This window comes from Haemaphysalis longicornis, unplaced genomic scaffold (assembly GCF_048455015.1).
Source record: "Haemaphysalis longicornis isolate Haplotype H1 unplaced genomic scaffold, Haemaphysalis longicornis Haplotype H1 scaffold_7, whole genome shotgun sequence".
NCBI lineage: Eukaryota > Metazoa > Arthropoda > Arachnida > Ixodida > Ixodidae > Haemaphysalis > Haemaphysalis longicornis.
In genome coordinates this window covers 101,988,882-102,015,411 of record NW_027526422.1, presented here as the reverse complement: position 1 = coordinate 102,015,411, position 26,530 = coordinate 101,988,882, and the positions used below count along the sequence as shown (strand labels likewise).

Genomic DNA, 26,530 nt, shown 5'->3' with positions numbered 1-26,530 from the left:
TGTGGTGCTGCACTATCTTGAAGAGTATGCACGCACGATACCTGCCGAAGTCACGCAGGGATCGTGGCAAGTTCAGTCCACTGTCGAAGCACATCGCACGTATTCCAAATCACGCTGCCTGCCAGATTCGTCGCATTCACTCACATTAAAGTACCAATTATCCCAAGCACCCCGGTTAGTCGTCGCTGGAGGAGTCCTCACATCGAGATGCTTGAAATCCGGACCACTGATCTTGCTTTTACCACAGCTTCCGAAGCTTCAAATGTTGCTGCTCACGCTCCGCGGAGACATAAGATGCACGTTTTTACAAAAAAGTTAAGCCTAACTTCAACTAAGCAAAGCGCGGATGTGAAATGTGAACGAGCCACTGGGCAACGCAGCCACCGCAAATTTTGACCGGGAGACGGAAAGCAGGAGGGAACAAAGCAGGAGGGAACAAAGGAAGGGTAAGGAGGGAACCGGCCGATCACGAGAAGTTGTTTCGCGACCCCTCCTCACCCCTCTCGATTCTTCGTATTGTGGTCTCCCCGTCCCGCGAGTTCTGCCGCGCCGCGACATGCCTTCAGTGGTGACGATGCTTCCCCGAACTTCTTCCGAAGGGCCAGGCAAGGCGCGCGTTTTCTTTCTTTCTACATTTATTTTTTTAACACATCTCGGTAATGCAGCGAGTTCACTGGCGCCGTTTCTTTTTTTTTTTTCGCACAGGTAGCAGCAACTGGTTCGCTGTTTTTAAAATCTTGTTTTAACTATTTCGGCTTGATTGGACACATGTTTCCCGTTAAAATAAACAAATTGCTCGCTAAAAAAATAAAACAACAGCACGCAGATTGAAACAATGGGGCTCTCAAAGACACCCATAAATACATGTCAGAATGTGCACTGCAATTATTACACCACGTCTTCAAAAAGCACATCTTGTTTGTTTTTTATGCGTCCGTTTTGCCGTCGGGCTGCCCTTGTTGCCTGATTCTTTTATCAAACATTGTCCACAGTACAATATATGCAATTGCAATTCACTCAAAGAACCCGAGGAATTTCCGAAGTTCTCTATGTATCCATTTTTTTTATTATGGGGCTACGCTTAGATGCTCCAACATTAGTGTGATTTGTGCTAAGTTGTGTTGTTAATTGCAAATTTGTGGCGAAGGTTTTTTCTAACACGGCCGGAATGCTAATGGCCGCAATGCAACAAACGTTCATTACAACAGACGCTTGCAATGCAATTGAACGAGATGACCGTCACTCGCACGCAGCATTGTTTCCGTGCAGCGCACGCTAAAAAAGTGGGATTTTGCGTCACCGCACGGGCCGCAAACACCAAGTTTCGGAGCATCTGCGTCGATCGCGGCGCGCGGCATTCCCGTGTCCAGCCAAGCAGCGGCACCATACCATCCCGTACTATCCCATTCGTGCTATCCCCTTCGCGTTGGCTGAAGCCCTGTCCGCAAAGGCAATGTCCCCATGTTATTCGATGCCCTCCAGCAACCTACCCGCGTTGCTGTCGTTCAGCGCGGCGTTTTCCTGTGTATTCCGTTCTTTCCGGGCTATTTCATCGCTCTCCTAATGCCGGAAAACGCGGGGTTTTCCGAAAGGGTAAGCAAGAGATTTTGTAGCAATACTGAACGGTCTGTCATGTGACACTTTCGCAATGGATCTAAACTTCTCTTTCACACTATAAAAAAATCTGCAGGGACTACAAAATGATCTGTCGCATGGTAGATAATAATGGTAATTACGGAATGCTGAATGTAGTGGCTGAAGGACAGTCTGTGGGCCAACAGAAGTTTGTGTAGTGCCTACAGGGTGTTGCACAATAACTGTAGTACAACAGAAATGTCTAATACGACAGAAATTTTCTAGTTCTATTACAAAGGTTTTTGTAGTGGGGACTGCAGAATGTCGGTCACATGATAGATATGTCTGTTGTACTACATAAATTTCTGTCGTACGACAGACATTCTGTCATCATTCTGCAGAGATTCGTGTCTCACAACAGACCATCCTGCATTCCCAACAGAAATTCCTGTTGTGCGACAGAAATACCTGTCGTACGGCAGATTTTCTGTAGTTGTACTACAGAAATTTCTGTCGCACGACAGGCCACCCTCTAGTCCCAACAGAAATTCCTGTCGTGCGACAGAAATGCCTGTCGTACGACAGATTTTCTGTAGTTGTACTACAGAACTTCCGGTCGCACGACAGACCATCCTGTAGTCCCAACAGAAATATCTGTCGTGCGACAGAAATTTCTGTCGTGCGACAGAAATTTCTGTTGTGCGACAGAAATTCCTGTTGTGTTTTTCGACTGGGGTGTGTCTATTGTCAGAGGCGATCTTTTCATATTTCAATGTTTGTTCTTCACTGTCGCAATCATATGGCAGGAAGCAAATCATAAAAAGAGAGTATGGGGAGAGCGCAGAATAAAGTGAGCGCGTGACGCCAGAGGGAGGTAAAGCGGGAGTGGGAAGTGGCTGAAAGAAGGAGCGAAGTGAAGGGATTAGATTAAATATAAAGAGGCACTCTAGATAGCTTCGTCTATCAAGAGCGATAATGAGCAAAAGGAAATAAATCAAAGAAATCTGAAAAGTAAATATTCCTTCCTTTATTGCACATGCCCACTTGGGGGATTGGCTCTAAATTTGGAGCCTTGATGAACTAATGTGCCCGGTTTTCTTGGAAATATACTTGGAAATATTCTTGGAAATATACTTGCTTGTAACGGAGGTATTTCAAGACTTGCTTGTTTAGATTAAACAGCGGCATTACGATCATTTTATTACTTTTTTGGTACTCACAAAATATTTTGGAAGCAGGCTGTCTCTGAGAGAGTAAGCAATAATTCTCCCCACAAAGTAGCAAATCATCCTGTGCCATCTCCACTAGCGCAAAACCTGGGAAGGGGCCAAGCGACCAGCGAATAAGTGCATTCTTGGCACCTGGGCAATGTTTTTTGCCAAAGCAGATGAAACTATTGGGGGGTAGAGGTACGCAGCTTTGCTGTAAAAGTGTCGTGTGTTTGAATAACAAAGCGTTCAAGCGAAGGCGTGAACGAGTGTCCCGGTGTTTTTTCACTACGCGTTACGGAGTGTTCGAGCTCGTGGTTAAAACGATTGGTGTCCCGGTATTCTAGCACCCAGTTCTAGCACCCGGTTCTAGTAACCAGTTCTATTACCCGGTGTTCTACGTGAGACAACGGTTAAGACGATCACATGAGATTCCGACACCCCGAAGCCCCTAAAACATTGTCGGCTATTGTAACCTATTGCTTGAAGATACTTGAAACTCAAAATCTAAATCGTCCAGACCATCAATACGGCGCTTTACTGCGGGGATGGTTTTCCATGTGCACTAAATGCCTGCTGTACTAATACAGTATGACTCGCGCAGAAGGGACCACAGCTCAAGCCAGCTTTCACAAATTTCAATGTACCCCCAAATGAACCCCACATTGTAGCAAGTAGTCGGGTATCATATTTGGCGGAAGACATCATTGACAATGCGTGCTTCAATCGGTTCTAAACAGACAAAATGAATTCACAACAGTATGTAGGAACGAAATCGAAAAGAACCGAAATTTGGAGCCGAAAGGGTATGTTTACCAGAAATAAACCCAAGCCGGAAGCGCGAATTCTCGGGCCTCATAAACCTTGCCAGCAAGTGAACCGAAAAAATAAATAACGGTTACCGGCACACGACAAAACGGTTCGACCACTCGCCGTTGATCTCATCCAGTCAATCTCATCCAGTCTGTTCAAGTGGGCGAAATAAAAATTTCGGAATGTACCACGCAAATCCCCTACTCAGAGCAATTACGATACTACGGGCGATTCTCTATAGCTGGACGACGGCTAATTGGAATTTTCGGGTAATTGGCTGCGGTTGCCGAGCCCAGGCATTTTTCCTGCCATTTATAAAACAAATTGGTAGATAATTTGCGCCTAAAGCCGACTACCCCGGGTAATTGGGAGTTATCGCGGATAAAAAGCATCAAGTTGACCGTCATGTCTCTGTAAAAGTAAAACTTCTCAAAAGCCAAACCATGCCGTGCTCTGCACTAGGGTGGGGCCATCGCATCTGAGGCAGTGCACAGTCGCTAAGCGGCAGATCAGCTGAAACTCTGTCCACCGAACGCTATCCTCGTGTACGCGTCTCTCTCTTTTCAGGTCGTCAACCTTCTTTGTTGACCACAGTTCCGTGTGGTTTGCGCGATGAACGTTTCAGGGTTCGATTTTGCGATAAGTCTCTATCTTGACAAACCGTGTTCTACGCTCTACCTGCCAACAAAAGCCGAGATCCTGAATAGGATCAAGAAGGGAACGCCTTGCGGACTCATGGAAATGTTATTATTGTATTTAATTTTTAATTGAAAGTTCGGATAATTCGGTGATTCTTTGCCGTCCCCGTGGAGATCGCCTTAACGGGGGTCGACGGTAGCTACCCTCTAAATGTTATTGGTCGGGCGTGGAAGAGCGAGGTATATTCGGCACACTTTGCCGTTTGTTCGTTGTGACTGCACCCGAAAAGTATGCTGCAATATTGAAGCCCAGCGCAGCTGCGAAGGCTCACACCCTCCACTCATCTCCTCGTTGTGTTTCATAATTGGCCTAAAGAGTTTGCGCTCCTAGAAAGAGTTAATACGTGATATATCATGCCCGCAGTAGTGGCTTATTTTTCAAAGAAGCTGAACGCAATGCCTGCTCGATCACTGCTCCGGTCCCGGCTGCAGTTTTTTTATTTCAACTAACACTTAACACCACTATCCGCCGATATTTCGACATTCGTTGCATATCCAAGCGGTCAGAAGTTTTTTCCCGCACTGCCGTATGAAGACACAGATTCCTAGTATCAAACGCGGCAATATTTCTTCAGACTCTGCTTTTGTGGGAACGCAAAAACAAAATGTCACACCAGTTGAACTTAAATGAGTGAGCTGAGAGTTTACACACAAAAGTTTGCGCCCTTTTGTGCATAGACTCTTTCCACTGAACGCCATTCTCGTGTACGCCTCTCTGTTTTTCCAGGTCGTCAACCTTCTTTATTGAGCACAGTTCCGTGTGGTTTGCGCGATGGATGTTTCAGGCTTCGATTTTGCGATAGGTCTCTATCTGGACAAACCATGTTGTACGCTCTAACTGCCAACGACAGCTGAGATCCTGCATAGGATCAAGATGGGACCGCCTTGCGGACTCGTGGAAATGTTGTTATTGTATTTTATTTTTAATTGAAATTTTGGATAATTCGAAGATTCTTTGCCGTCCCCGTGGAGATCGCATTAACGGGGGTCGACTGTAGCTACCCTCTACATGTTGTCCTTACATGCCAAAAGGTATTCGCCCCAATATTCTAATGGTGCTCTGGTATTGGTCGCGCCTTGAAGAGCGGCAAACTTCCAGCACACTTGCACTGCCGATGTTGTGTCTGTACCGGACAATCAGGCTGCAATATTGCAGCACAGTGAAACTCCGAAGGCCCACACCCTCCACTCACCTCTTTGTTGTGTTTTATAATATGCTTAAAAAGTGCGCGCTTCTAGAAAGTCCTAAAACGTGACTTATATTATCCGCCGTAACGGCTCAGCCTCAAAGCAGCTGGAAGAAATGACGGTTCGATCACTGATCCGGGCCCGGCGGACATTTATCTAATCTATAGGCGTATTTAAAACACCCATGTGTCGATATTTAGACATTTGTTACATTTCCAGTCAGTCAAAATGTTTCTCCAGCCCTTGAGTATGCAGTCATAGATTCGTTGTATCAAGCGGCTAAACGTTGTCTTAACTCTAGTTTTTGGAAAAACAAAAACAAGACGTCAATCAGTTGAATTTATATTAAGCTGCTCAGAGCTTATACAGAACAGTTTGCGCCCTTCTTTGCTACCTGCATCCAAAGAATATGTACAAAACAAAGAGGAACTCTCTCTCTACGTCTCTCTCTACGTCTCGTTCCTTCTGCGACCTTTTCTGAAACCAAACATGTCGTCACTGCGTCGAAAGCCTAGAATAATCGCTAGTTTTTAACAACGAGCACAACGGGCAAACTTTTACCGGCGATTTCGCGTTTCACGTTTGACGTTTAAAGACTGTTACAAACCCATGCAGTACGTCACCGCAATACCGGTAACAATATCATATTCCTTGCTTTCTACCTACAGAACTACACAGATATAACAATACGTTTTTGTGGCATGTGGCAAAGAACAACCTTGGATATAATTGTGAAAATCAGAACAAATCGAAATTCACCGTAGTTTTATCAAAATGGCCACCGTTGCTCACTTGCGTGCCGCAGTGACGGTACACTGTATCGTATATAGTGGCACTACATAAACCCAATTCCGCAACCACCAGGCTATCCCAATAAGCGTAATAGGCTAGCGAGGCCGGGAACTCGCGTCTGAATCGTTACCACGCGTGGCCCCGACACAGGAGAAGAAACGGCGATAGCCTTGGTACTAATTAGCTCAGCGTACACGGCAGTTCTGCTGAGTGAGTAGTGGAACAAACAGAAGGAATAAACGAAAATTATCATTGGCATGTTTGGGTTATTGAGTTTGTCATTTGCATAAACAAGAAATAATGTTCTAGACCTCGTGTTCCCAGATTCTCCCGGTTTGGTAAACAACGTAATTTGTATCCCAGGTCTCCGGGACCACATGGCTATTGTTTTAGAAATCAAGAACGGAGTACAAGTACCTGAAGTTGTGCCAAGTGAAAAGTTTCCTTTTTTAGCAAGGATGACTGCTCAAGCAGAAGAACAAGCAGTCGGAGGTCGGCGCGTGACCGGGATCAATGGCGGCCGTGCTACCGGACCCGTGCTGTGCCCAAGAGGTCCTCCACAAGGGCAACCTGCAGGTCATCTCCTCCGCACTCAAGTCGAATCTTCGGACATCGGAGGAAGACCGCGACGCCCCAAGACAACTGCGTCCGCTAAAGTGCGACGAAATGGTGTGCGCTCTACCATTGCAGTTACGACACTTAACCTGGACCTTGCAACATCGCAACAACCCACTGCGTACCTGGGTATAACAAACCCGTTCAAGCAGCGAACGCGTACTGCATCCGTTCCCTTTATGTTCCGACGTGAGTCTTTCTCCTGTCTTCGTACTTCTGGCCCTTTCCAATCGCGGTTTCGAGCAGTTTCCCATGTTTCTCTAGTTACATATTGCTTATTAGCTTGTCTCTGTACATTGTGTGTATTCATTTTGGATTTCAGCGTAATGTTAACATTGTCTCGTTCTCAGGTTATTTTCTCGTATGTATTATTCTCCCCGAACATAAACATAATGGGCGTCTACGGCAGGACGAGACTAGTTGGTTGTGGTTACACTTAAACCAGAAATGGACGCGGCAGAGCTAATTATATTGAAGACTCGTTTAGGCTTAAGCGGTGACTAGAGAGAGTGGGTACTCGTGAAGCAAGAGCTCTCGCACTAGGAAACAGTTCTAGAGCTAGAAGCGCCCATAAAGCTAGCCGAAATGAAAAGGAAGACTGCTACAATGCAGAGAGAGCGTGACCGGCAGGTGAGAGGCGTGGGGAAATCGAAAAAGAAACTTGCAGCTGCTTGTACAGCTCGCGGAGCGTGAGGCGATGCGAAGGGCGACACCTCGATCAGGGGATATTAAAGAAACTGGTGATCGAATCGAGCATGCATCACCCTCAGGTTTCAGCGCATACCAAACGCTGCCTCATTGTGAAGAGGCAGAAGGTGCCAAAACCAAATGAAACAGCGGAACGTCGAATGGGTCTTCAATGACACCGCAACAACGAAACATCTTTCAACACGCAAGTGGCAACGTCCAAATTCATTATAAGGTCTCTGGAGCCAAAGTTTTATGGTGAATGTAATACAGAGACGCAGCAAATACCACTTGCTAAGCGGCGCTCTGTAGAAAGGGACATTGGCAAGTAACACGGATACCAAAAGCCCCAGATTTCAGCGCTAAAAGGCCAGGTAGTGTCAAAAGCAAAGAAACCTCCTTGCAATATCCGCAAGCACTACTTTAGTAGGGTAAAGTATCGAAGTTCCAAATTCAAGCAACATAACTGTAGTGACGCAAAAAGGGCTATGTCACCACGAGTGAGTGCCTCATGAAATACAAAAGCCAACGAAATACATTTTGTTCTGCGTTTCCCAAGGTCTGTCAGAACGTTTTCACGTACAGCGGTACACCGTCACTTGAGGGGAAAGCGCAGTGACCACTCGACCAGATGTGTGTACCAAAGAGGCACAGGTTGGCATCGAAGCCACTGTAGAGGAAGGGAAAAACTTGTGCCTGTTTGTTGTCTTGATTTGTTTCGGAATCTTATAAACCCTTTGCGAGACCAGTGTAAAGTTGGTCAATAATTTAATGTGTTCGCTTGTTATTTTATTGCGAACAGTTTCTGTGAACTCGTGTTTTCCAGTTCGTGTGCTTCAGGTCCAATAATGTGGAATATACGTTTTGCGACTTAGTTCGAAAGGGAGTGTTTGATGTTGTGGAATGGTGGACGGGGAAGTAACATTGGTCGGTGAAAAAAGGCTGAAGTGAGGTGAGTTGTGCTGCGAAGAAATCACAACGACGAAAAGGTACACCAATAAAAAGAAGAAGACGAGGATAACCAAGACGCGCGGTGTGGGATACGGTCTAATCAAACTGAGAGCGTCATCATCATCATCGCCTTGCGGGCTCACTCGCCCCGACTCATGAGCCAGCCAATCGGAAGCTGCAAGCGCCTAAGGTTGAAGGCCAAAGTAGAAGGGATCCTGAGCAGACGAACAACCAGTGTAAGGGGGGAGCGTGACTGGGATGCATGATGGTCGGGCAACAGGACCCGTGCTGTGCCCCAAAAGGTTCTCCAGACGTAAAACGTCCAGGACATTCCCCCCAGAGACATGTCGGGACGTAGGACATCGGTAGAAGACCGCTACTATGCGATGGGCGCTCGTGCGCGCTCTACCATAGCAGCCACGACACGTCACCTGGACCTTGCGACCCCGGGACACTACCACTGCGCATCTGGGACGTGAGGTAGAAAAAACGGGTTATCGTAGCGAACAAGTAGTGCGTCCCTTCCCTTTATTTCCTGGTTGTGGTTCTTTATTGTGTCTTCAAAATCTTGGCCTTTTTCCATCTTGCTTTGTCGCCCTTCCCTATTTAGCGATTATTGTCTTGTATAATTGTCCCCGAACCTGACAAGGAACGATATAGTCTTTGCGACTGCGTTTGTTGAGAATACCCAATATTTCAAGAAACGATAACTTCCAATCGATATAAAAGTGGGGCTGCGGCTTAGCAAAGCTAAAACTGGATATGCAAAGCAAAAGCTTGGCTTAGTCTGGTCAACGCCTCCTACAAATTGGTGTGGTTGAGTCTAGGTTTCGCTTGGTTAACCTTGGATGTAGCTGTATGGCCGACCATGGCTTAAAGCTGTTAAGTCCCGTGCCACGCTCCCAGGAGGAGGCCCTGCGAACGCGGCGTTTGCCTGGGGGAACAGCGAACGCGCCGTTTCTCGTCGCCGGGAGCGAGACAAGTCACTTCGCCCGAGACGACCGACCGGCGCAACCATGGGAGGCTGCGCGGGTGGTTGGCTACCGATCAGTTGTTCGGCCGCTACCGTAGCGGTGGCCCACGCTCATATAAGCAGAACGACTGAATACGAGGCCTTGCGCGCAGTGCCGAAAGCGGGCCCGGCGAATCACGCGATGCGCTTCGAGGGGTGTGTCGCCGAGAGTGCGCTTCCGGTCAAAAGGTTAGCTTGCGCATTCTCTGCGAAACCGCTGGACAAAAGTAGCAAAGCTTTGCTTTAAAATTATCCTGAAGATATACGGTCAAAACACAGCGTGCAGCATTCCTGAGCTGTATAGCACCATCATATGGAAGACTGACGGTAAACGGCGCTTCGCCGGGCTCTGTAACCCGTGGCAACATAATAAAGTCCGTTTAGTTAATTGCCTTCGATATGTCATCGCAGAAGTCACAAAACACACGTTTTAACAGGGGAACTGGTATTTTCTCTCAAATCTTTGATTTGTCAGTGAATGAAGCATCGCTTGCCGCCGGGCGATTGCTGGAGGCAGAGTCAATCACGAAATATTTCGAATGAATAAAACTAGTTTATATTACTCGTGGCCCCTTTGAGAAACCTGTGTCATTGCTATAACCTGACTTCGTTTTTAGGGGAAAATCAATAAATCTCCATAGTTTCCGCGCACGAGATAAGATCACCAACAGGGGATCGGGCCCGGGAAAAGGAAACAGCAGTGGCGGAGGATGGTAGCACCTTCCACCCGTGCAAGCCTAGCAGCTTTGAGAGGTGTTGTTACCGACTGGAGTGAACAGGAGCCGCCTCGCCATGGCAAGCAAATGAAGCGACCATAGGAGGTTGCTTTCCACGTGCTAGTAAAGCAGTTTCGTGTGCAGCGATCCGTCATTGTTGTGGCTAGAAAGTTGAGACGCCATTGCTTAAGAATAGGAGCAGATCAAGGGATATTTCTTTGATTTCTTCTTAATACGTTCACTCGTTATGAGACTCTCCAGTGCAGAGAATCCTCGTGCCCGGCTCGTCGTCGTACCTCGTCAACAAAATGCGTAAATGTAGAAGTGCGCAAGTAGAACTGCGTATAATTTACAATTGCGCAAATGTAACAGCCAGCCACGGTATAAGTTGTTGTCCTCTCTACGCGCTACGTGCCGTAGGCTGTGTTTTCCAGCCTCGCACGTTACCTTCTCCCGCGAAGCCTCATCTGAGATTAGGTAAACCTCCTCTTTTCTAGCACCCCCCTTCTATCGACTACGAACATCTATCCCCGAGTCGCCCTACTTGCCGTTCACAGAACTGCCCTTGCCACCCATCAGTACACCTATACTGAGAGTGCCGTCCACCACACCTACGGCCACACCTTAGCTACCGCATCGCTTCTAATAGGAGGACTGGCTGAGGCCTAATTACGGCGTAAACGACCATTCCTGCTCGTCAACCACCTTTTGTTTAATTAGGGACTCTGGTGGAGATACAGTCCGGCCGTGTGATAATGACACAGTGGCATGACGGCCTGGATGGGAAAAAAATCAAGTTTCCTTCCTCTCTACCTCAAAGCACAATGATTCAATCTGCGTAGCAACAGAGGTCTCAATGGTGGAGCTCTTCTAATGCTTGGAGATATTGAAGCCTTCTTTTCGTTGGACGTGACGTTCCAATTTTGAACGGGAGTTTTTTGTGCAATAAATGTTACACAAGCAGTTGATAGTTTGAATACCACTCCCAGAAATGTACACAATATTTTTTATCATCACTGAGACCATTATCAATGCCCAACCGGTAGTACAAGAAGGGTAACATCATAAAACAAATTAGGGTAAAAACTGCATTTATAAAATATAATAAACAAACCGGAAAGGCGGCTGTGGCAGTCGGAGGAACCACGGTGCACGCGGCTTTCAATATCTCTCGGAAGATCAGCGGCCCCAACGAGGACGGAGGCCTCAGCGCCAGCGAGTTGAACACATTTCGCGTGGCCTTTAGCAACGTGAAATGCGTGATAATAGACGAGGTGAGCATGATATCTGCGGACAACCTAAACGCAGTCAACTTGAGCCGACCCCATAGCTGCTTCGCATACTATTCATTGTTCCCTACGGGAAGATGGGAAATTTCTTAACAATGTTGCTTCGCTCGCTCGTTCTCGCTTTTTACATTCTAGCTAACAATAATAAATATCGCTGAGAGAATGGAGAGAGAGTGAGAGAGAAACTTTTATTGAGTGACAGGGGTTAGGGAAGCGTGGTGGCTGCCGGTTGGAGGTCCGCTTGTCGTCCGTCCTGTACCACGCAACATGCACCCTTTGTATCATGCGGGTCACAGAATGCAACGAGCGCAGGCTCTGCAGCGACGCCTACCTGTAAGACCAGATATTTTACACGTGGACGCGGAAGAATACTGTCACCACGATGCTTATGCTCTGGCCATCATGAATCGGCCGGGCGACCCCCCATTATGCTTCCTTACAGTTCGCACCCCTTGCCCTGCCACGGTGGAGGAGGCGGCAATTGCGCTCGTGGCATTACAATCTGAACCAAAAGCAGAACGTTACAATTGAAGTTATATCTGTTACAAGATACTATCAATGACCTTTAGGAACTGATCGTAAGAAATAGATTGAAATGGGCTCCTGATACCTCCGAACTCATCATAGTCAGGTCGACCGTAAAAAACGTCCGGCAGCCAGCATATTACTGGATGGAAAAGCCAATCCCTTCTTGCCCCGCAATAACCATGCATGCTACAAAAAGAAAAGTAAGTTGCAAAGCTGGCTCATACTCAAAGCCTGTAAACAAGTTCTCAGATTCGTTGTGGGTACGTTGAGTGACGGGTTTTTTTAATGGGGCTGCAGGCATTGAATGCACACGGCGAAAGTAACTCTTTGCCGCACGCACCGAAAAAGAACGCTTTTTCCCTCGAATCATTACTGGCATAAGCGAGCAAAAAACATCGCCCCTCACGCAGACGAGTGGGGAAAATGTATTTTTTTACTTCCACGTCTTCCAAGCAAGATACGCTCAGACCATCATCCCTACAGAGGAACCGTACGCCTTCAAGCTTACCTGTTAACATACTACACTTGATTTGATGTTTTCCACATGGAAGTAGTTTACCACGTTTGTAGCACAGTTAAACCGGATGTAATGAACCTCTATATAACAAATTTCTAGATTTATCAAACAATTTCAATTGCTTATTGCCAGCCCCCGTAAAGCCCATGTGTTTTCGACCTCTATGTAAAGAAGGGGTTGGGGCGGTTACCCTTGATGTAAAGCCGAGCTGCTGACCCATGTTATTTGTCATTTTCCTGAAAAATCGGTCGCAAAATTATACAAATTTAGCGAATATTAGAACTACTATAAGAAGCCGACCGCTACAAAAACGTCGAGAAGCGCTTAGAAACGAACTTCGTAAGGAGGATGACGACAATCTAAGCGGTTAGCGCCATCCCGTGGCTAACATTGCCGTCACTTCAGATGTAGCTTGTGTCGCATGACACCAGGAAGCAAGAGTAACTACTCTTCACTTTTTATCGCTCACACAGCAAACTACCATGCGTTTCCACTTGCGAGTGTGCTTTCTGTTCGCGAGAAATTGTAACGTGCAAAGCCTGCCCGTCGGCTTATAGTCGGGAGTCTCCACTGCTATCTGTGATGTCGGTTCGCCAGTGATGAGTTCTGGAGCCACAAAATGAAATGTGTTGTCTTTCTATGACAAGCTTCCAATTTATTTTAAATGCCGTCTCCGCAGGCGGGAAAACAGAATGTCGCAGCTCGGCTTCAGTGTCCCAGCTAGCCCCCTCTCAACACTTTTGAGAGCGAAAAAGATCATGAAGTTTGCGAAAAGGTGGTCTTTCAGCATAACGTTTTTTCTTGAAAAGCGTTAATGCGCCGAAAAGTTCCAAAAGGCAAAAGTGATACTTAAACTTCGTGAATAGGGGGTAAGTTTGCTGTTTCTTTGGAGCATGGTGTAGTGGCTATGCTCGTTCAGAAGCACCAGGCACAAATCACGCATTTTTTCAGCGTGAAATACATCCTTGAATGGTGAGTTCCCCTTTACTGATGTCTAGAATTTTGGTTTGGTTACTCCAAACCTGTATGAAACAAAAACATGCATGTAACGAAAAACTGCGAACTTTTGTCAACTTCTTTATATCCAGGTTTTACTGAACAAGCACAGTTTGGAAACCTATATTATTTCTTATCACATGCGCGAACGTTTCGGCGCACTACTTCCCCGAACTACAACAGATCGTCCTTGCCTTGCCCACCACTCAAACCTGTACCAACAATTGTACATTTAGAGAGTCAAGCAACCCGTCACAATTTCATGTAGGGGAGGAAGTGTCGTCAATCTCCATTTACTGTAACGCTAGCGCCACGATAACCAAATTCTAATCGTGTGGATTTACTTCATTGATTTTAGGGCGAAAGTTATATAGCAGCCATGATATCACGGGATTTAGGCTTCAAATGAAAAAGCATTTTTCGGCAAGGTGTGTTCAAAGGCACCACGTAGGAAGGCTCTCTTGAAAGAACAATACGCTGGCCGCTAGCTTCTGATTACCATTCCCAAAACAGAGTTGAAAATGTACTGACACGAATACAGTGTTAGCTTTATGTTTGATGTTTAATACCATGTTTGTGCCGTTACATTCTGCAGAGAAACCTGTGAGTAGAAGCCAGCAAAGCTATGGTTGTATTTATTGAACGTAAAGCATCCCTAAGTAGAAATAACGTTATGCCGTTTTCAGAGGAAGTGTCCAAAACCAACCATGATTTTTATAGTTGGTAAAATGAAGACGTCGAAGCATCGCTTTATTCGGTTCTAGTACTGTTAGCCAAATGCTGCCAACTGTGTGTCTGATGTATATTAAGTTCTTCAATCGCGGCATTGAAAAAAAGGCCTTGAAAAACCTACTCAAAACACGTAAAATGCCGGGGGCTCCATGGATTCAGCCATGAACTTCCTGTTGCCATGTAAGACTGAATAAAATTGTTGGTAAAATAGGAAACCCTCGTTGCAGTCCCTGAGGATTCGTCAATATTATCGAATATTATCCGAGACGTGTGGACAAGTCCATATAATGTCCATGTTCCATTCTTGTGATGAACCACAGGTCCGCCACTGTCGCCCTCCAACAGAGAAAAAAAACGTTTTTTGAGCTGAACATTGGCTGGGTAAATGGCATAGGTGGTGATATATTACTGGTTTGAACACAAAAAACGAGACTAGAGAGGTCACAAATAAATCTGCAAAGAGCATTTGGCTCAGATTTGCTGCATTACTCGATTTCGGCTACTAGGTTTTTGCTGTAGGTTTTTATATTATCTGACAAAGCTGGTACTCCTTATAATATTATTACATTATTATGAAGTGCCACAATAAAGCCGAACAATACGCTTATGGTGGGTTATATTAAAGTACTTTGGATCAGTACAATAAAAATTGCATTTGAGCTGCTGTGACAGGTTGATGTGCATTACATCATTAAATGCGCGCGTGTTCCTATGCACGTGAGAAAACAGGTTTCCGTCATCGACGTCAACATCAGATGCGCTCGCATCCTACTCTGCCTTTGTTGCAGTTAGCACAGGCTTTATTTGTGATCATTGTCTTGCGCTTCACAATAACATTGCAAATGCGACCCGAGCTTACCTGAATGAATTCTTTCTCCTTCAGTTCGTGCATTTTGTGCATACGTTAGTAAGTAAACTGCAGTAAGGAAAAGGATTAAATTTGCACTTACTTTCCTAGAAAATCCTGTAACACCTCGGAGACATATGAGGCCTTCTGCTAGAAGTGGGTAGTCAGTACAGGGAATCTCCTGTACCAAGGCTTGTTTTAGTTCAGGAGGGCCTATCTGCTCCGTAGTGGCTGAGACAAAAGAAAATTCTTGAGCGGTACGGCTTATGTGACGGTCGCATAGAAAGTAAGACCGTCTGTTTCTTGTCACTCTACCAGTGAAATGGGAGTAAAAGACAAGGCTTAATGCAATATTTGGAATCATAAAGTGTCTTGTCTCAACAGCAAATACGTTTTTTTTTGTATTTACGCCAGGTACTACAACTGTGAGCTGCGCTTTCAGATGCAGACACATGCGAAAGATGGAAGTTTCCAGCTGCCACGATGACTACATTGTAGTATAATGACTTATGTTCAAGAGCACAATATTGAACATTCAAAAATAGCCCTAGTCATATAGAAACCCGGCAATAAATATAAAAATATCCAAAGGTTGTGGAAAGCCTACGCGGCCAAGCGGCGGTTTTCTTTCACTCAATTCAAACTTTCCAGAGCTGGAGAGTTATAAATTGTAAGTTCTGAGTTTGTGAGAGCCCGCTTTTTACTTATATAGTGGAAAGCTCCGTGGTGTGAGAGTTATTCAGTTAGTCGAGCGGTCGTTCAGCCGTATAGAAAATTACTGCTCAGTGGCTCACCCAGTCGTAACAAACATACAGCTCGAAATCGCAGTCAATAGTTTTCTTACTTCTTATGAATCACGACTATTAGCAGTAATCTACAAATACAGGAAAATATGCTTGCTATGTTTAGAAATGAAATTATAAATAAGGATTTTCCTTTTGTTCATTAAAAATTTTAGTGTTTTACGAGCCGAAGCGAGAACTGGAGTAATTGGCCCGCCTTTCTGTCGGGTCCCGGATTATATTCAGTGTGGACGTCCTTCAGGCGCGCCGAAGTATCGACACACGGGCGTTTTTGTTTTTCGCCTTCATCTGCAAAACAGTCGTTTAGGGGACAAAGCCGTTTTTATAGGCCCAGCAGCATGACCCTTCGCCCCTAAGGCAGCGTAGCAGTTTTTGTTTCAGAAAACTATCGCCTTTATAGTTGTGTTCTGAAGTGTAGTGGTGGTTTAACACGCACATCTTGATTTTGGCAGCACACCACGTCCGCCTAGCTTATAATACGCTATCACTTAGAATGCTATACATTTCTAAATGTCTAACATCAACATTGCCGAGGCCCTACGTGTCTTCAAAGCATGAGGCGATGCATAACACAAACCAGTCCACAAAAAGTGCTTCAATTTAGTCCTAGCCAAAATGAAGTAGCCGCGGTGCATGAGGTAAGGAACGCCTGGAAGCAATTTAAAATTTTTCAGATGCACGTCCCCCCAAGCAAATTGTGTCAAGCTTCAAGTGGAGAAAGGTGTTAGAGAAAGTTGCTGTGACGCCAAGCGTCTACGCTGTCCAACGGTACATTTTTGCTTTCGCATTTGCGACCCCTGTCTAAGTGTCCTTCGAATGTCGTCGGGCCGTGCATTAGTGGAGTTGACAGCAAGTCTTAATCGGCGTCGCGAATCTCTATGTGCATGCGTTGGCACCAAATTGGGATAGCGGGAGGCATTTCGTGTAGCACCCGTTTTGCATGCGATGCTATGGTCATCCGTCCTAATCGAAAACCCAGCTGCCTACGTGCTTTGATTTCGCACTAAGCATGTGTCTCACTGTCAGGTACGCCCATCACCGGATATTAAGAGAACAAAAAAATTTACTGCGACCGCCGTTACAAAGTGAAGGTGACTATACAGTGCTGCTGGTGATGCCCATTCACGTGGCTGAACTGACACCGCTTGCTCTTTTTAGTCTATCCTAGAACAATAAGACAAAATTGGAGAAGTCCTTGCCGATTACTACTCGTGGGCACTGAAACTTCATGGTTACTTAAGTACTGCTTACATGTGATAGATCCCCATCCTGTCACGTAGTATGTAGAACCTACTGGGAGTACTTCATGATGGCTGGGAAGACACACTGGTGATATTGCGCTGGAGAAGTTCACTCTGTCATGGAGTGTAATTATGGCGATGTCGTTCAAACGTGGCCAGCTTCCTTCTTTGATTGACTGTAGAAACGAAACCAGAGCTTATTCAGTGCTTTACCTGGAGACCACAAAATAGCACTGCATTTGAGCACTACAGTTGTTTTTGGCTATTATCTGACGAAAACGGCGTGAGGTGAAAGACCCTCTCTTCGAAAAATTTGACAAAAAAACAACTTTCTGATGAAGGCGCTGTTTCCTTCGAATTAATGTTTCCTTCAATTTAATTCATTGTTTTACCTATACAATGTACTGAAATTTATTTATTTATTAAAAAAAAACCATATAAATAAATACTCTATGCCCGTTGGAGGGCGAAGAGTAAGGGAGGCATTGAAAACGTAAACCAATAAAAAGCATAAATTTAGGACAGGAACATTGTAACAATAAAATATGAACGGAATACCCACTTCAAAGTACAAAGTGATCACTTTTTGACCGTGCATGAACTGTGGCCGTTAACAGAGCGAAAAATCAAACAATTTTTGGTAGAAACAGCATAGACGCAAATCCTGGTAACAGGCGTAAAAATTTTTTTCAACAGCAATAAATAGTATAAAGTGTGAGTAGCTGACGGCGAAATGTTTTGGGGTTAGATATGGTGGCAATGTTATCAGGCAGCTCATTCCAAAGCGAATACACGCGGCAGTGCGGATGAAATAAATGCTTTGGTTTTAACTTATATGCTCATGAAACTGAACTGATTATGCAATATGCGTTAAAAAGACTAGGTATTTCAAGTGGTAGCCGGGATTGATTATGGGTGAAAATATATTTGTGGAAAAGCCACAAAGCAGCAATATTACGGCAGCTGTCTAATGGCGGCAGTTGCAGGTATAGTTTTATTTCTGCTCTGCTGGAGTTGGTATTGTAGTTACGTGATATGATCCGGTCTGCTCTAATCGGTATCATTTCTATAATGTTTATAACGTAATAATGGTGAGAAGATTAAACTAACGCGGGGAATTCTGATTGTGGCAGGATGAATGTTTGAAAGGCGAGTTCACAACTGTTAGTAGGTGAATTTTGCAAGTTGCAACACAGATAACCAAGCAAACGTGACTCTTTGGCGCATAAAGACGTGATATGTGGGACCCATGAAAAATGTGCTGTAAAAAGAACATCTTGGTACTTGTACGAAGAAGTATGGGAAAGCACAGTGTTATTGAAGTGATAACAAAATTTCGAATTTACCTGTCTACGGCTCAAGCACATTACCTGGCACTTAGTAAACTTTAATGTCATGAGCTATTTGCTGCACAATTAGAAAGGAGGTTAATTAGGCGGTATGACGACTGTATTATGACACCAAGTTTCATTTACTTGTCATTAGCTTAGAGAGAAATTGTGAACTTAACTGTATTTTTGCTACTCAAAATACAGGGGCATTTGCGGAAAAGTACGGTACGGGAATTAGAGGTAACTCTTCTCTTGCTTTATCAGAAAAGTCCCGAAATAACTATGTGAACTTAGCCGCTGAGACGATTCTAACATATCTAATATGTCAGGATCATTTCATATGTAAATATGTTACACTGAAGTTGTAGATATTGTAGATGTCACGTCTTCTGTCGATTCATTGGCTACTAGGGCAAGGAAATTGACAGCACCATTTCGGCCCCTCCAAATGAACGTCTCGGGCTTCAAATGTTTTATTCCACTTATCAAAAAGGGAATATGCTCATTCGCAAGTTGGATACAAACATGCTTTCTCTGCACCCCTTGCAGTCTGCAATGGTGAACGGAGCCATAAAGAGCACCGCTAGTAATCTGCTTTGCATTGATTGTAGGGTCTTAACGCGCCCATGCAACGCAGGCGATGAGGCGCGCCGTAGTGGAGGGGATCTTTAACGTGGGGATCTTTAACGTGGGGGACCACGTGGGGATCTTTAACGCGTGCCGAAATTTCCTACATTGCGGGCGTTTTTGCTTTTCGCCTCCATCAGAAAAGCGGCCGCCGCGGCCTCGAATCGAACCCAAGACCTCGCGCCCAGCAAATCTTTCCCATAGCGGAACGAGACAGAATGTTGTTTTTGTTTTCACTTGAAGGAAATATCTCAACTAGTTGAAGAACCCTCCCTAAGAAGGCGCGGCCCAATAAAACTTTGTCGTAGTGCAGTTCCAGAGAATATTTCAACATATTTTAAGCTGGTTCAAAATGCAATATAAATGATCTTATTACCAGCACCAGGAAGATTAGCTCCAGAAGGCAAGAAGGAAATACGTGCTCAGGTCAAGCCTTATAGTGTAAGTAAGAGATACAACAATTTTGTCGGGTTAATTGTCGGGGCCAGAACACATTCCCGATATCTCGTCATCAGCTGATTTCCACTTGCTCCGCAGGCACCCCATTCGGAAGCGGACAAAGGTAGAGAGGAATTATACATTATTACCTCAAGGGAAAACAAGCCCATGCGCATGGTACACAAATAGAGAGTTTTAGTGTAGCGCTCTCTGCCGTTGCGGGTGATAAAGGTTAATTTTTTGCGGCACGCAATTTTGGCGCCGTGCAGACAGTTTCGGCACATTGTTTCGCTCGTGTTGCTTTGCGGCACACTAACCTTATGGCGCATTCTGTTGAACCGCAGGCTAAGCAACACTCAACCGGGCTAAGCAACACTCAACAAGCACCTGGAATTTCGCAAGACTACTACTGAGTGCGAAACGTGCACAACATCATAGAAATATTCTCCTACATAAGCATGCTCTATAGAGGATACATTAAAGCACCGAGGTTACTTTTTGTTTGGCGTTTGAACACAACGCGCAGAACCGGGTATACACTTTGCTCGGCTCGAATCCAACCCAAAAATATGTTTCAAGCAAACGTGACGTGACAACGCACCTGCTTGCTCTGTGGGTCAGAAGTACAAAAGTAATACGCGATAGTTTGCGCCACCTCGCCGTAAGCATCACAGTCACTTAAAGGAACCATGAAGACAAAATACAAGTTGGGTTTATCATAAAGATTGCTTAGTCGCCATAACAATGATACGAATATCATCGCAATGTATGAACAAATAACGGAGATATAAAAGAAAACGTGTGAAGCAGTCGCGACCCCCTAGCTAATTTCTCGCAACTTTTCTATGACGTCACAGAACCTTGTTTGTGCGATTGGCGGCCGCCTAACAGACCTGTCGTTACGAAACATCACTGGACGTCTGTAATGGGGCCTCTAGTTCCATTTGACAGAAACACCTGAGTGCTAACGTGCAGTTAACGCACTGAAAATTATGTTTTATTGTTGGCCCGTGTGACGTTATTCTTGCTCATAACACGTGACTGTGGCGGAAATTTTAAAATTTTTAAATACTTACCGCTTATTTTTGTTAAAAAAACATCTTTTGTGACTGTAATGGAGCTGAGTAAGATACTGAATCCTAGTTCTTTCAAATTAAACGAAGTTGTATTTTCTCTTCATGGCTCCTTTAACGTGATTTGCTGGGTTCAGCGGCAAGTCACTTACCTGTGGCGGAAGCTGAGAAGACTTTTAATCGCACACCTAGTTGCATATTCACTAGTGATAACTAATTCCAGGCTCGCCGTAGCCCACCCTCGTCTTCCACCTCAGGCGAAAGCGTCACAAACCTGGCATCGGACGCCAGACCGCAGGAGCGTTGTTGGGGCAGTCAGCTATTTTATGTTAGTTTTGTTCACCGCGAGGTCAAAATGGAAAACGCTTGACCTTTGTGAGACGACGGCAGAGAAAAAACTGGCTACAGCTAAGCTCAGCCAACCTTGGGTATGCAAAGCAAATGCTAGGCTTAATCCGATTGCATCTTCATTTCGCCTGGGTAACTTTTCATTTACTGTATTCCCGACCACGCTTCAAAGCCGTTCTGCTCCGAGCAACGCTCCCAGAAGGAGGTCGGGAGAACACGGATTCACGGTGCAAACACGGCGTTTATTCATGGCGAACGCACCGTTCCTTTTCACCGAGCGGGAGGCAAGTCACGTTGCCTGAAACGATCCAGCGCCCCCATGCAGGCTGCGGGCGTGTTCAGCTGCCTCGACCGCAGCGGCGCGCCCGCAGGCGCCAATAACGGGCCCAGCGAATCACACGATGTGCTGCGAGGGGTGTGTCACCGTGGGTGTGTCTCCCGACAAAAGGTGACCTTGCGCATAATCCACGAAATCGCTGACGAAAGTAGTAAAGCTTTGCTTTCAAAACTTGTTCTCTCAGATGCCAGTTACTCCTCACCGAGGAATGGTTAAAAGATGGGGAACAGCGCAAATTTGACAGACACGAGAAGAAGGAGACGACACGCACAGCGCTGACTTACAACAGTTTATTCTTTACCGCTCGGGCACATATATACCACCACGGTTAGAAATACAAGGAAAAGCAAGACTAACACGATTGTGTCTCTTATCACCATTGGTCGTCACACATCACCATTCGCTCTGCACCACAAAATAGGGCTGCATCCGCGTTAGCGGATGCAGCCCTATTTTAGATGCAGAGCATCTGATTCCCTCGCCTTGTCCCTCCGGCGTCGTCGTCGTTGTTGTCGTCGACGTTGTCCACCCCTCTGCCATTCTCCTCGCCGCGCGAGCTGCGCTCTCCGCCGCTCTCCGCCGCTCACCCCCTCTCCTCTCCGATAACGAACACCCTCTCGCGAGGGGCATTGGATTGGATTTGATTTGATTGGATTGGATTGAATTGGCTTGGATTCGGTTGGATTGGATTTGGATTAAAGTGGATTGTGTTGGATTGCGTTGCGTCATAGCCGCGGCACGTTGCGTCATAGCCGCGGCAGACGCGCTGGGGCCGGCGCATGTGCAGTACTCTCTCTTCCGCGGTTTCCTCTCCTTCGGGCGCGCTGCGCATATAACCGGTGTGCCGTTCTCCGGCGAAGCAACATCCACGCTTGGCTCAAACACCTAGAGTCCACGCCGCTTTACAAGTACGCCAACGTCGTCATCGACTGGGACCAGCTTACGCAGTCCCTTCAACGTTATGAGGGCTATAAAACGCGTTCCCTTTGCCGCTCCCCCTATGCGTCGCATCTACACAGGGGTTCCCGCGAGGGGAGGTGGGAGTTTTTTCTGAAACAAAGGTTATAGCAAAAAATAAGCATAAAACCACTAGACAAATAATTGAAGCTGCCGAAATCGCCCGCCTAAAAGATAAATGCGTAAGCATGCCCTCTCTGACCATCTCCCAAAAAGAATTAGATTTTTTGACCCCAGGTTAGTGCAGCACGTGTTTTTGTGGCGCAGAGCGAATGGTGATGTGGGACGACCAATGGTGATAAGAGACACTATCGTGTTAGTCTTGCTTTTCCTTGTATTTTTAACCGTGGTGGTATATATATGCCCGAGCGGTAAAGAATAAACTGTTGTAAGTCAGCGCTGTGCGTGTCGTCTCCTTCTTCTCGTGTCTGTCAAATTTGCGCTGTTCCCCTTCTTTTAGTCATGAACCAACACGCCCAAGCATCAGTCCTTGCGAGGAATGGTAACGTTGAGGTGTTCCGCTTTACCTTCCCCCATGTTATAAGCACACAGACAGGTAATCACGTCACCGTACGGTCGCTACTTTCCTGAAATAGCGTACGTGTCACGAACGTCCGCTAGGTTCAGAAACGTTCAGTAGCGTACTGCAAATCCGCAGTGCAGTGACGTTAGGAAATGACGTTCGCTATCTTTTACGTAGGCTTCCGCACAATATACTGAAACTTTGTAATAGCGGGAGTATTGACGACTCCATGATCGGACTATATACGACAAGTACCTGACAAGCCATTCCGTAAACACTACGAAGATGCGGAAATCAAATAGCTGATCATGTTATGTCGCATTTGCGAAGTTTCGTTTACAAGTTCCCTATCACAGTGCACACTAAAAACTCCAGTTTGGTTTCCATATGCTAGTCTCTCTATGACCGGTAACCATCAAGCCATGCCATTCTCTTCTATTGTGGAGTAGCCTATCCGTATCGGAATCAGAGAGCACTTGCAACGCTTTGCACGAACTAGAGAGGGTCAGTCGCTGGCAAGATATCCTCAAGCCGTGGGGAAGCTTTCCTCGTAAATATGACGCAAAAGAGAATTGCGTTTTCCTAGGCACGTAGGCACCAGAAACGCTGAATAAACAAAACAGGTTTTAAGAATAATTGGCGCTGGGCCGAAATGTTCGCTGCAAATCGCCTTGAGTGTCATGAATGCTGCAGATGGCGTGAGTGAGGAAGGTGCAGGGTGCATCAGACGGAGGGATCAGTTAGAATTGAAACAGTGCGTCGTTTGCCTAAAATAGTTTTATTAAGACCCCTAAAGACGCTTGTTTTAGCAAAATTCCACGATAGTGTACTATCCATTAGTGCAAGCGACATGTGCGCAAGCAATACGCCAGAAATATTTGTAGGGTTCGCTTCCTTGAAGCTTGCTTTTAATTTCGCCTCGTTCTTTTTATAACTCCTGTTATCTCAAGGCTCTATAGGGTAAAGAAATGAAACGGAGACACTTACCAGGTGGCATGGGTATTGAGAAGGAACGCAGAATTTTTTCACCTTGTGTACAACTTCAGTTTGGTCTCTGATGGCGCGTTTGTGAGACCCCAGATGCACAGTGAACTGGGTACCTGTACTTGGACTGGGAAAACCAAACCGGGTGCAGTTTTTACTATGTCACTGGTAAAAATTGCAACGTACCCATTACGGAGAACGTTTCACGTTGTTCTTACGACGAACCGTTTCAATCTGATTCCCTGCACTTTGCTCTTGCGATAGAAGTGGGGTAATTCTCAGTTCTCAAAAATCATTTTTTTTTTGTTTTTCTTGAAGATGTTAAGTGCGCAAAATATTGCTCGGTATTGCACTGTGTACACTGTCTGGCATATGGCTGTATAAAACCTAGCGTAGGCTGTAAATGGCCGCAGGTGGAATCATCGAAGAAATTATAGAAGCAATTTGAAAAAAAAAACAATGCTGCAGTAGCATAAAGATGTCATACATGCCGTGTTGTATATAGTAATAGTCTAGGCTTGGCATTTAATGAATTGTTACCACGTTCCACATTTTTGAGATACCGCTTCTTAAGCATACAAGTCTTTTTTTAATCAGCCTTTACTAAAGGCCCTTTTGTGACGAACCAATAATCCCACTTGAAAACAGTCATTCTGGTAAATAAAAGCACTTTTTTCTCAGAATCAAATACCGTGACTTTGAATCATGTGCGTTTCTGTAAGGCCACTTTATTTCAGCCGCAGCACAGTATGCCGTTGCTCGAAGGATACATTTATTCTAGTACTTACCTTCCCATCCTGCTAAAATCGCCATGGCACATGATAGTTCTGTGCACCACTGTTCTTGTGTTGCGATTAAGTGACATTCCTCATCTGACAGGCTTTTTAGGGAGAACCACAACTCAGGAAGAAAAACTAGTGTTGTGTGAAGGTTCTTCTTCATTCCACGCGTGCTACATTTTAAATAGAGTGTTCTGCAGTTTTTAGGCAAGCAAATGGCTCTATATTGCTCTGTAAAGGCACTGTTAACTACACTTGAGCAATTTTGCCGCAAACAGTGGGCCCACGAATGCCTACTAGTTGCTGCTTCAGACTAGGCACTCATAAAAGCCAGTGGATGAAAACCTATGCTTTCTCTCAAGGGGTCACAATGTACCTGGTTACAAAACAGCACAACTTACCAGACGCAGTGCGCAGCCGTAAGCACATGGTGGTGGCTGATCAAAACGCCCCCGCAGAAGCCTGCACCGGCACTATCGTACAAGTAAGCCGTCCAAGGCCAGCTATGTGGGACGGCGGCCTGGCCGCCGAAAATTCGGTCCCCGGACTCCATCACAGGCTTGATTGCAGGCCTCCCGCAGGTCTCTGCCCACAGAAAACGGTAAGGAAAGCTTCAAGCTAGAGTTTTATGCTGCCGTATACATAACGTTCAGCTATTAGCAGGCCACCCACCAAAGACATGAGTGCTGTTTTGTACATCGGTCCTTATAAAGTCCGAAGTTTCGAGGTGAAGCAGTGTCTAGGCTTTGGGCATGAGCTTAGCCTAGAGCGCATGTATTACCATGGTCATAATACTGGCTGCTAATTCGTACTCTATCATGTAAGCTTTTCAGCCAAGGAAATATTGTGGTTGTAGTCACATTCTTACCTCTACGGCCAACATAAGAAATGTCTCACCTTTTCCATTTGTCAAAGTAGCACCAAAAAGCAGTAAGCACAGCAAAATTGCAGTTTCCATTTTTCTCCTACGTCGTTTTCTCTTACTCCAACAATGCAGAAGGTACTGCTTAAGCTTCTGAACTTGGAGCGATTATATATACTCTGTCTTATCATGTCGACTTTACACGGAAGTACGCTAAGGCACTCCAGAATGCCTACATAAATGGTGATAACGGACCTTATCTATGAGTGGCGTGTCTGGCCTTGTGACGAGATTGCGTGCGGAGCACTTAAATTCACGGGGAACTATTTTCGAGTCGAAAAGTATGCGCCATGGCAGGCGGCCTAATGTGAACAAAAAATAAACGGAAACCTACCATCAAAACTAACAATTGTTGTCGTTAAGGTGTGTTTTTATCTGATTTCATGTGGTTTCATACTTGAAGAGTTATGCCCCATACAACCGTTTTTTTTTTGTCTACGGAACACTTCTATAAGGAAGGACCTAGCCCAATGGATACAGGCACAAGCGCCTGGCATGAGCTCAGAATACTGCCGGTTGCACCCTCCTCTCCTTTTCAGTGTAAAGTTATAAAAGGCCTAACTGCAAACCAAGAAAAAATTATTCATAATGCCAAATGATGAATCTTGACATATAAGACAATAAGGAAACTACAAGGAACGAACTCATCATTAAGGTAAACCAGGCATCATCAAAAAAGAGGTGCTTTGTTAAGGGTAGAATAGGCGGTTAAAAATATAAAGAGACACAGTTGACGAAGTGCCTTCAAACGGTTTATTTCTGCTTGCAATGGGCTCGTTATAAGGAACGGAATGTCAAAGGCTACTTGCCAGAAAGGGGGACAACATTTCTCAAGATTGCGAACAACTCACTTGATGTTTACTGAAGATTCCATCTGAGTACTACGACACAAAATCCAGAACAACACCCCCTTCCCAGCAGTTGTGAACTGTAAAACAGCCCTAGCTTCCTGGTTCAACGCAGAACGGTTTGCCTCCGTGATATGACCCAGAAAAATAATTAC

The 26,530-nt window shown here is 45.4% G+C and overlaps 1 protein-coding gene and 1 long non-coding RNA gene across 2 annotated transcripts in view; both read right to left on the bottom strand.

Moving 5' to 3' along the window:
• LOC144144700 (uncharacterized) overlaps window positions 1-25,604 on the bottom strand; it is a 41,226-nt gene extending 15,622 nt beyond the window's left edge. Inside the window, exon 1 of the long non-coding RNA XR_013317312.1 lies at window positions 25,503-25,604. This is a non-coding gene — a long non-coding RNA (uncharacterized LOC144144700). The remainder of the gene's footprint in view (window positions 1-25,502) is intronic.
• On the bottom strand, window positions 14,422-24,622 carry LOC144144764 (vitamin K-dependent protein C-like). The gene is made up of 5 exons (XM_077676276.1): window positions 24,615-24,622; window positions 23,830-23,953; window positions 17,219-17,384; window positions 15,268-15,395; window positions 14,422-14,653 (listed from the first exon to the last, which is right to left on the bottom strand). The coding sequence occupies exons 1-5, from the start codon at window positions 24,620-24,622 to the stop codon at window positions 14,435-14,437; spliced, it is 645 nt and encodes a 214-aa protein (XP_077532402.1). The 3' UTR covers window positions 14,422-14,434.
• Window positions 25,605-26,530: the final 926 nt, after the last annotated feature.

Excerpts from the sequence above, each read along its gene's own strand:
- LOC144144764 (XM_077676276.1), bottom strand. Across the intron at positions 17,385-23,829 it reads CTCAATACCCATGCCACCTG|TCAATCAAAGAAGGAAGCTG; the intron begins GTAAGTGTCTCC and ends TCGTTTCTACAG. Across the intron at positions 15,396-17,218 it reads AGGATGGGGATCTATCACAT|CCACTACGGAGCAGATAGGC; the intron begins GTAAGCAGTACT and ends CTTTTGTCTCAG.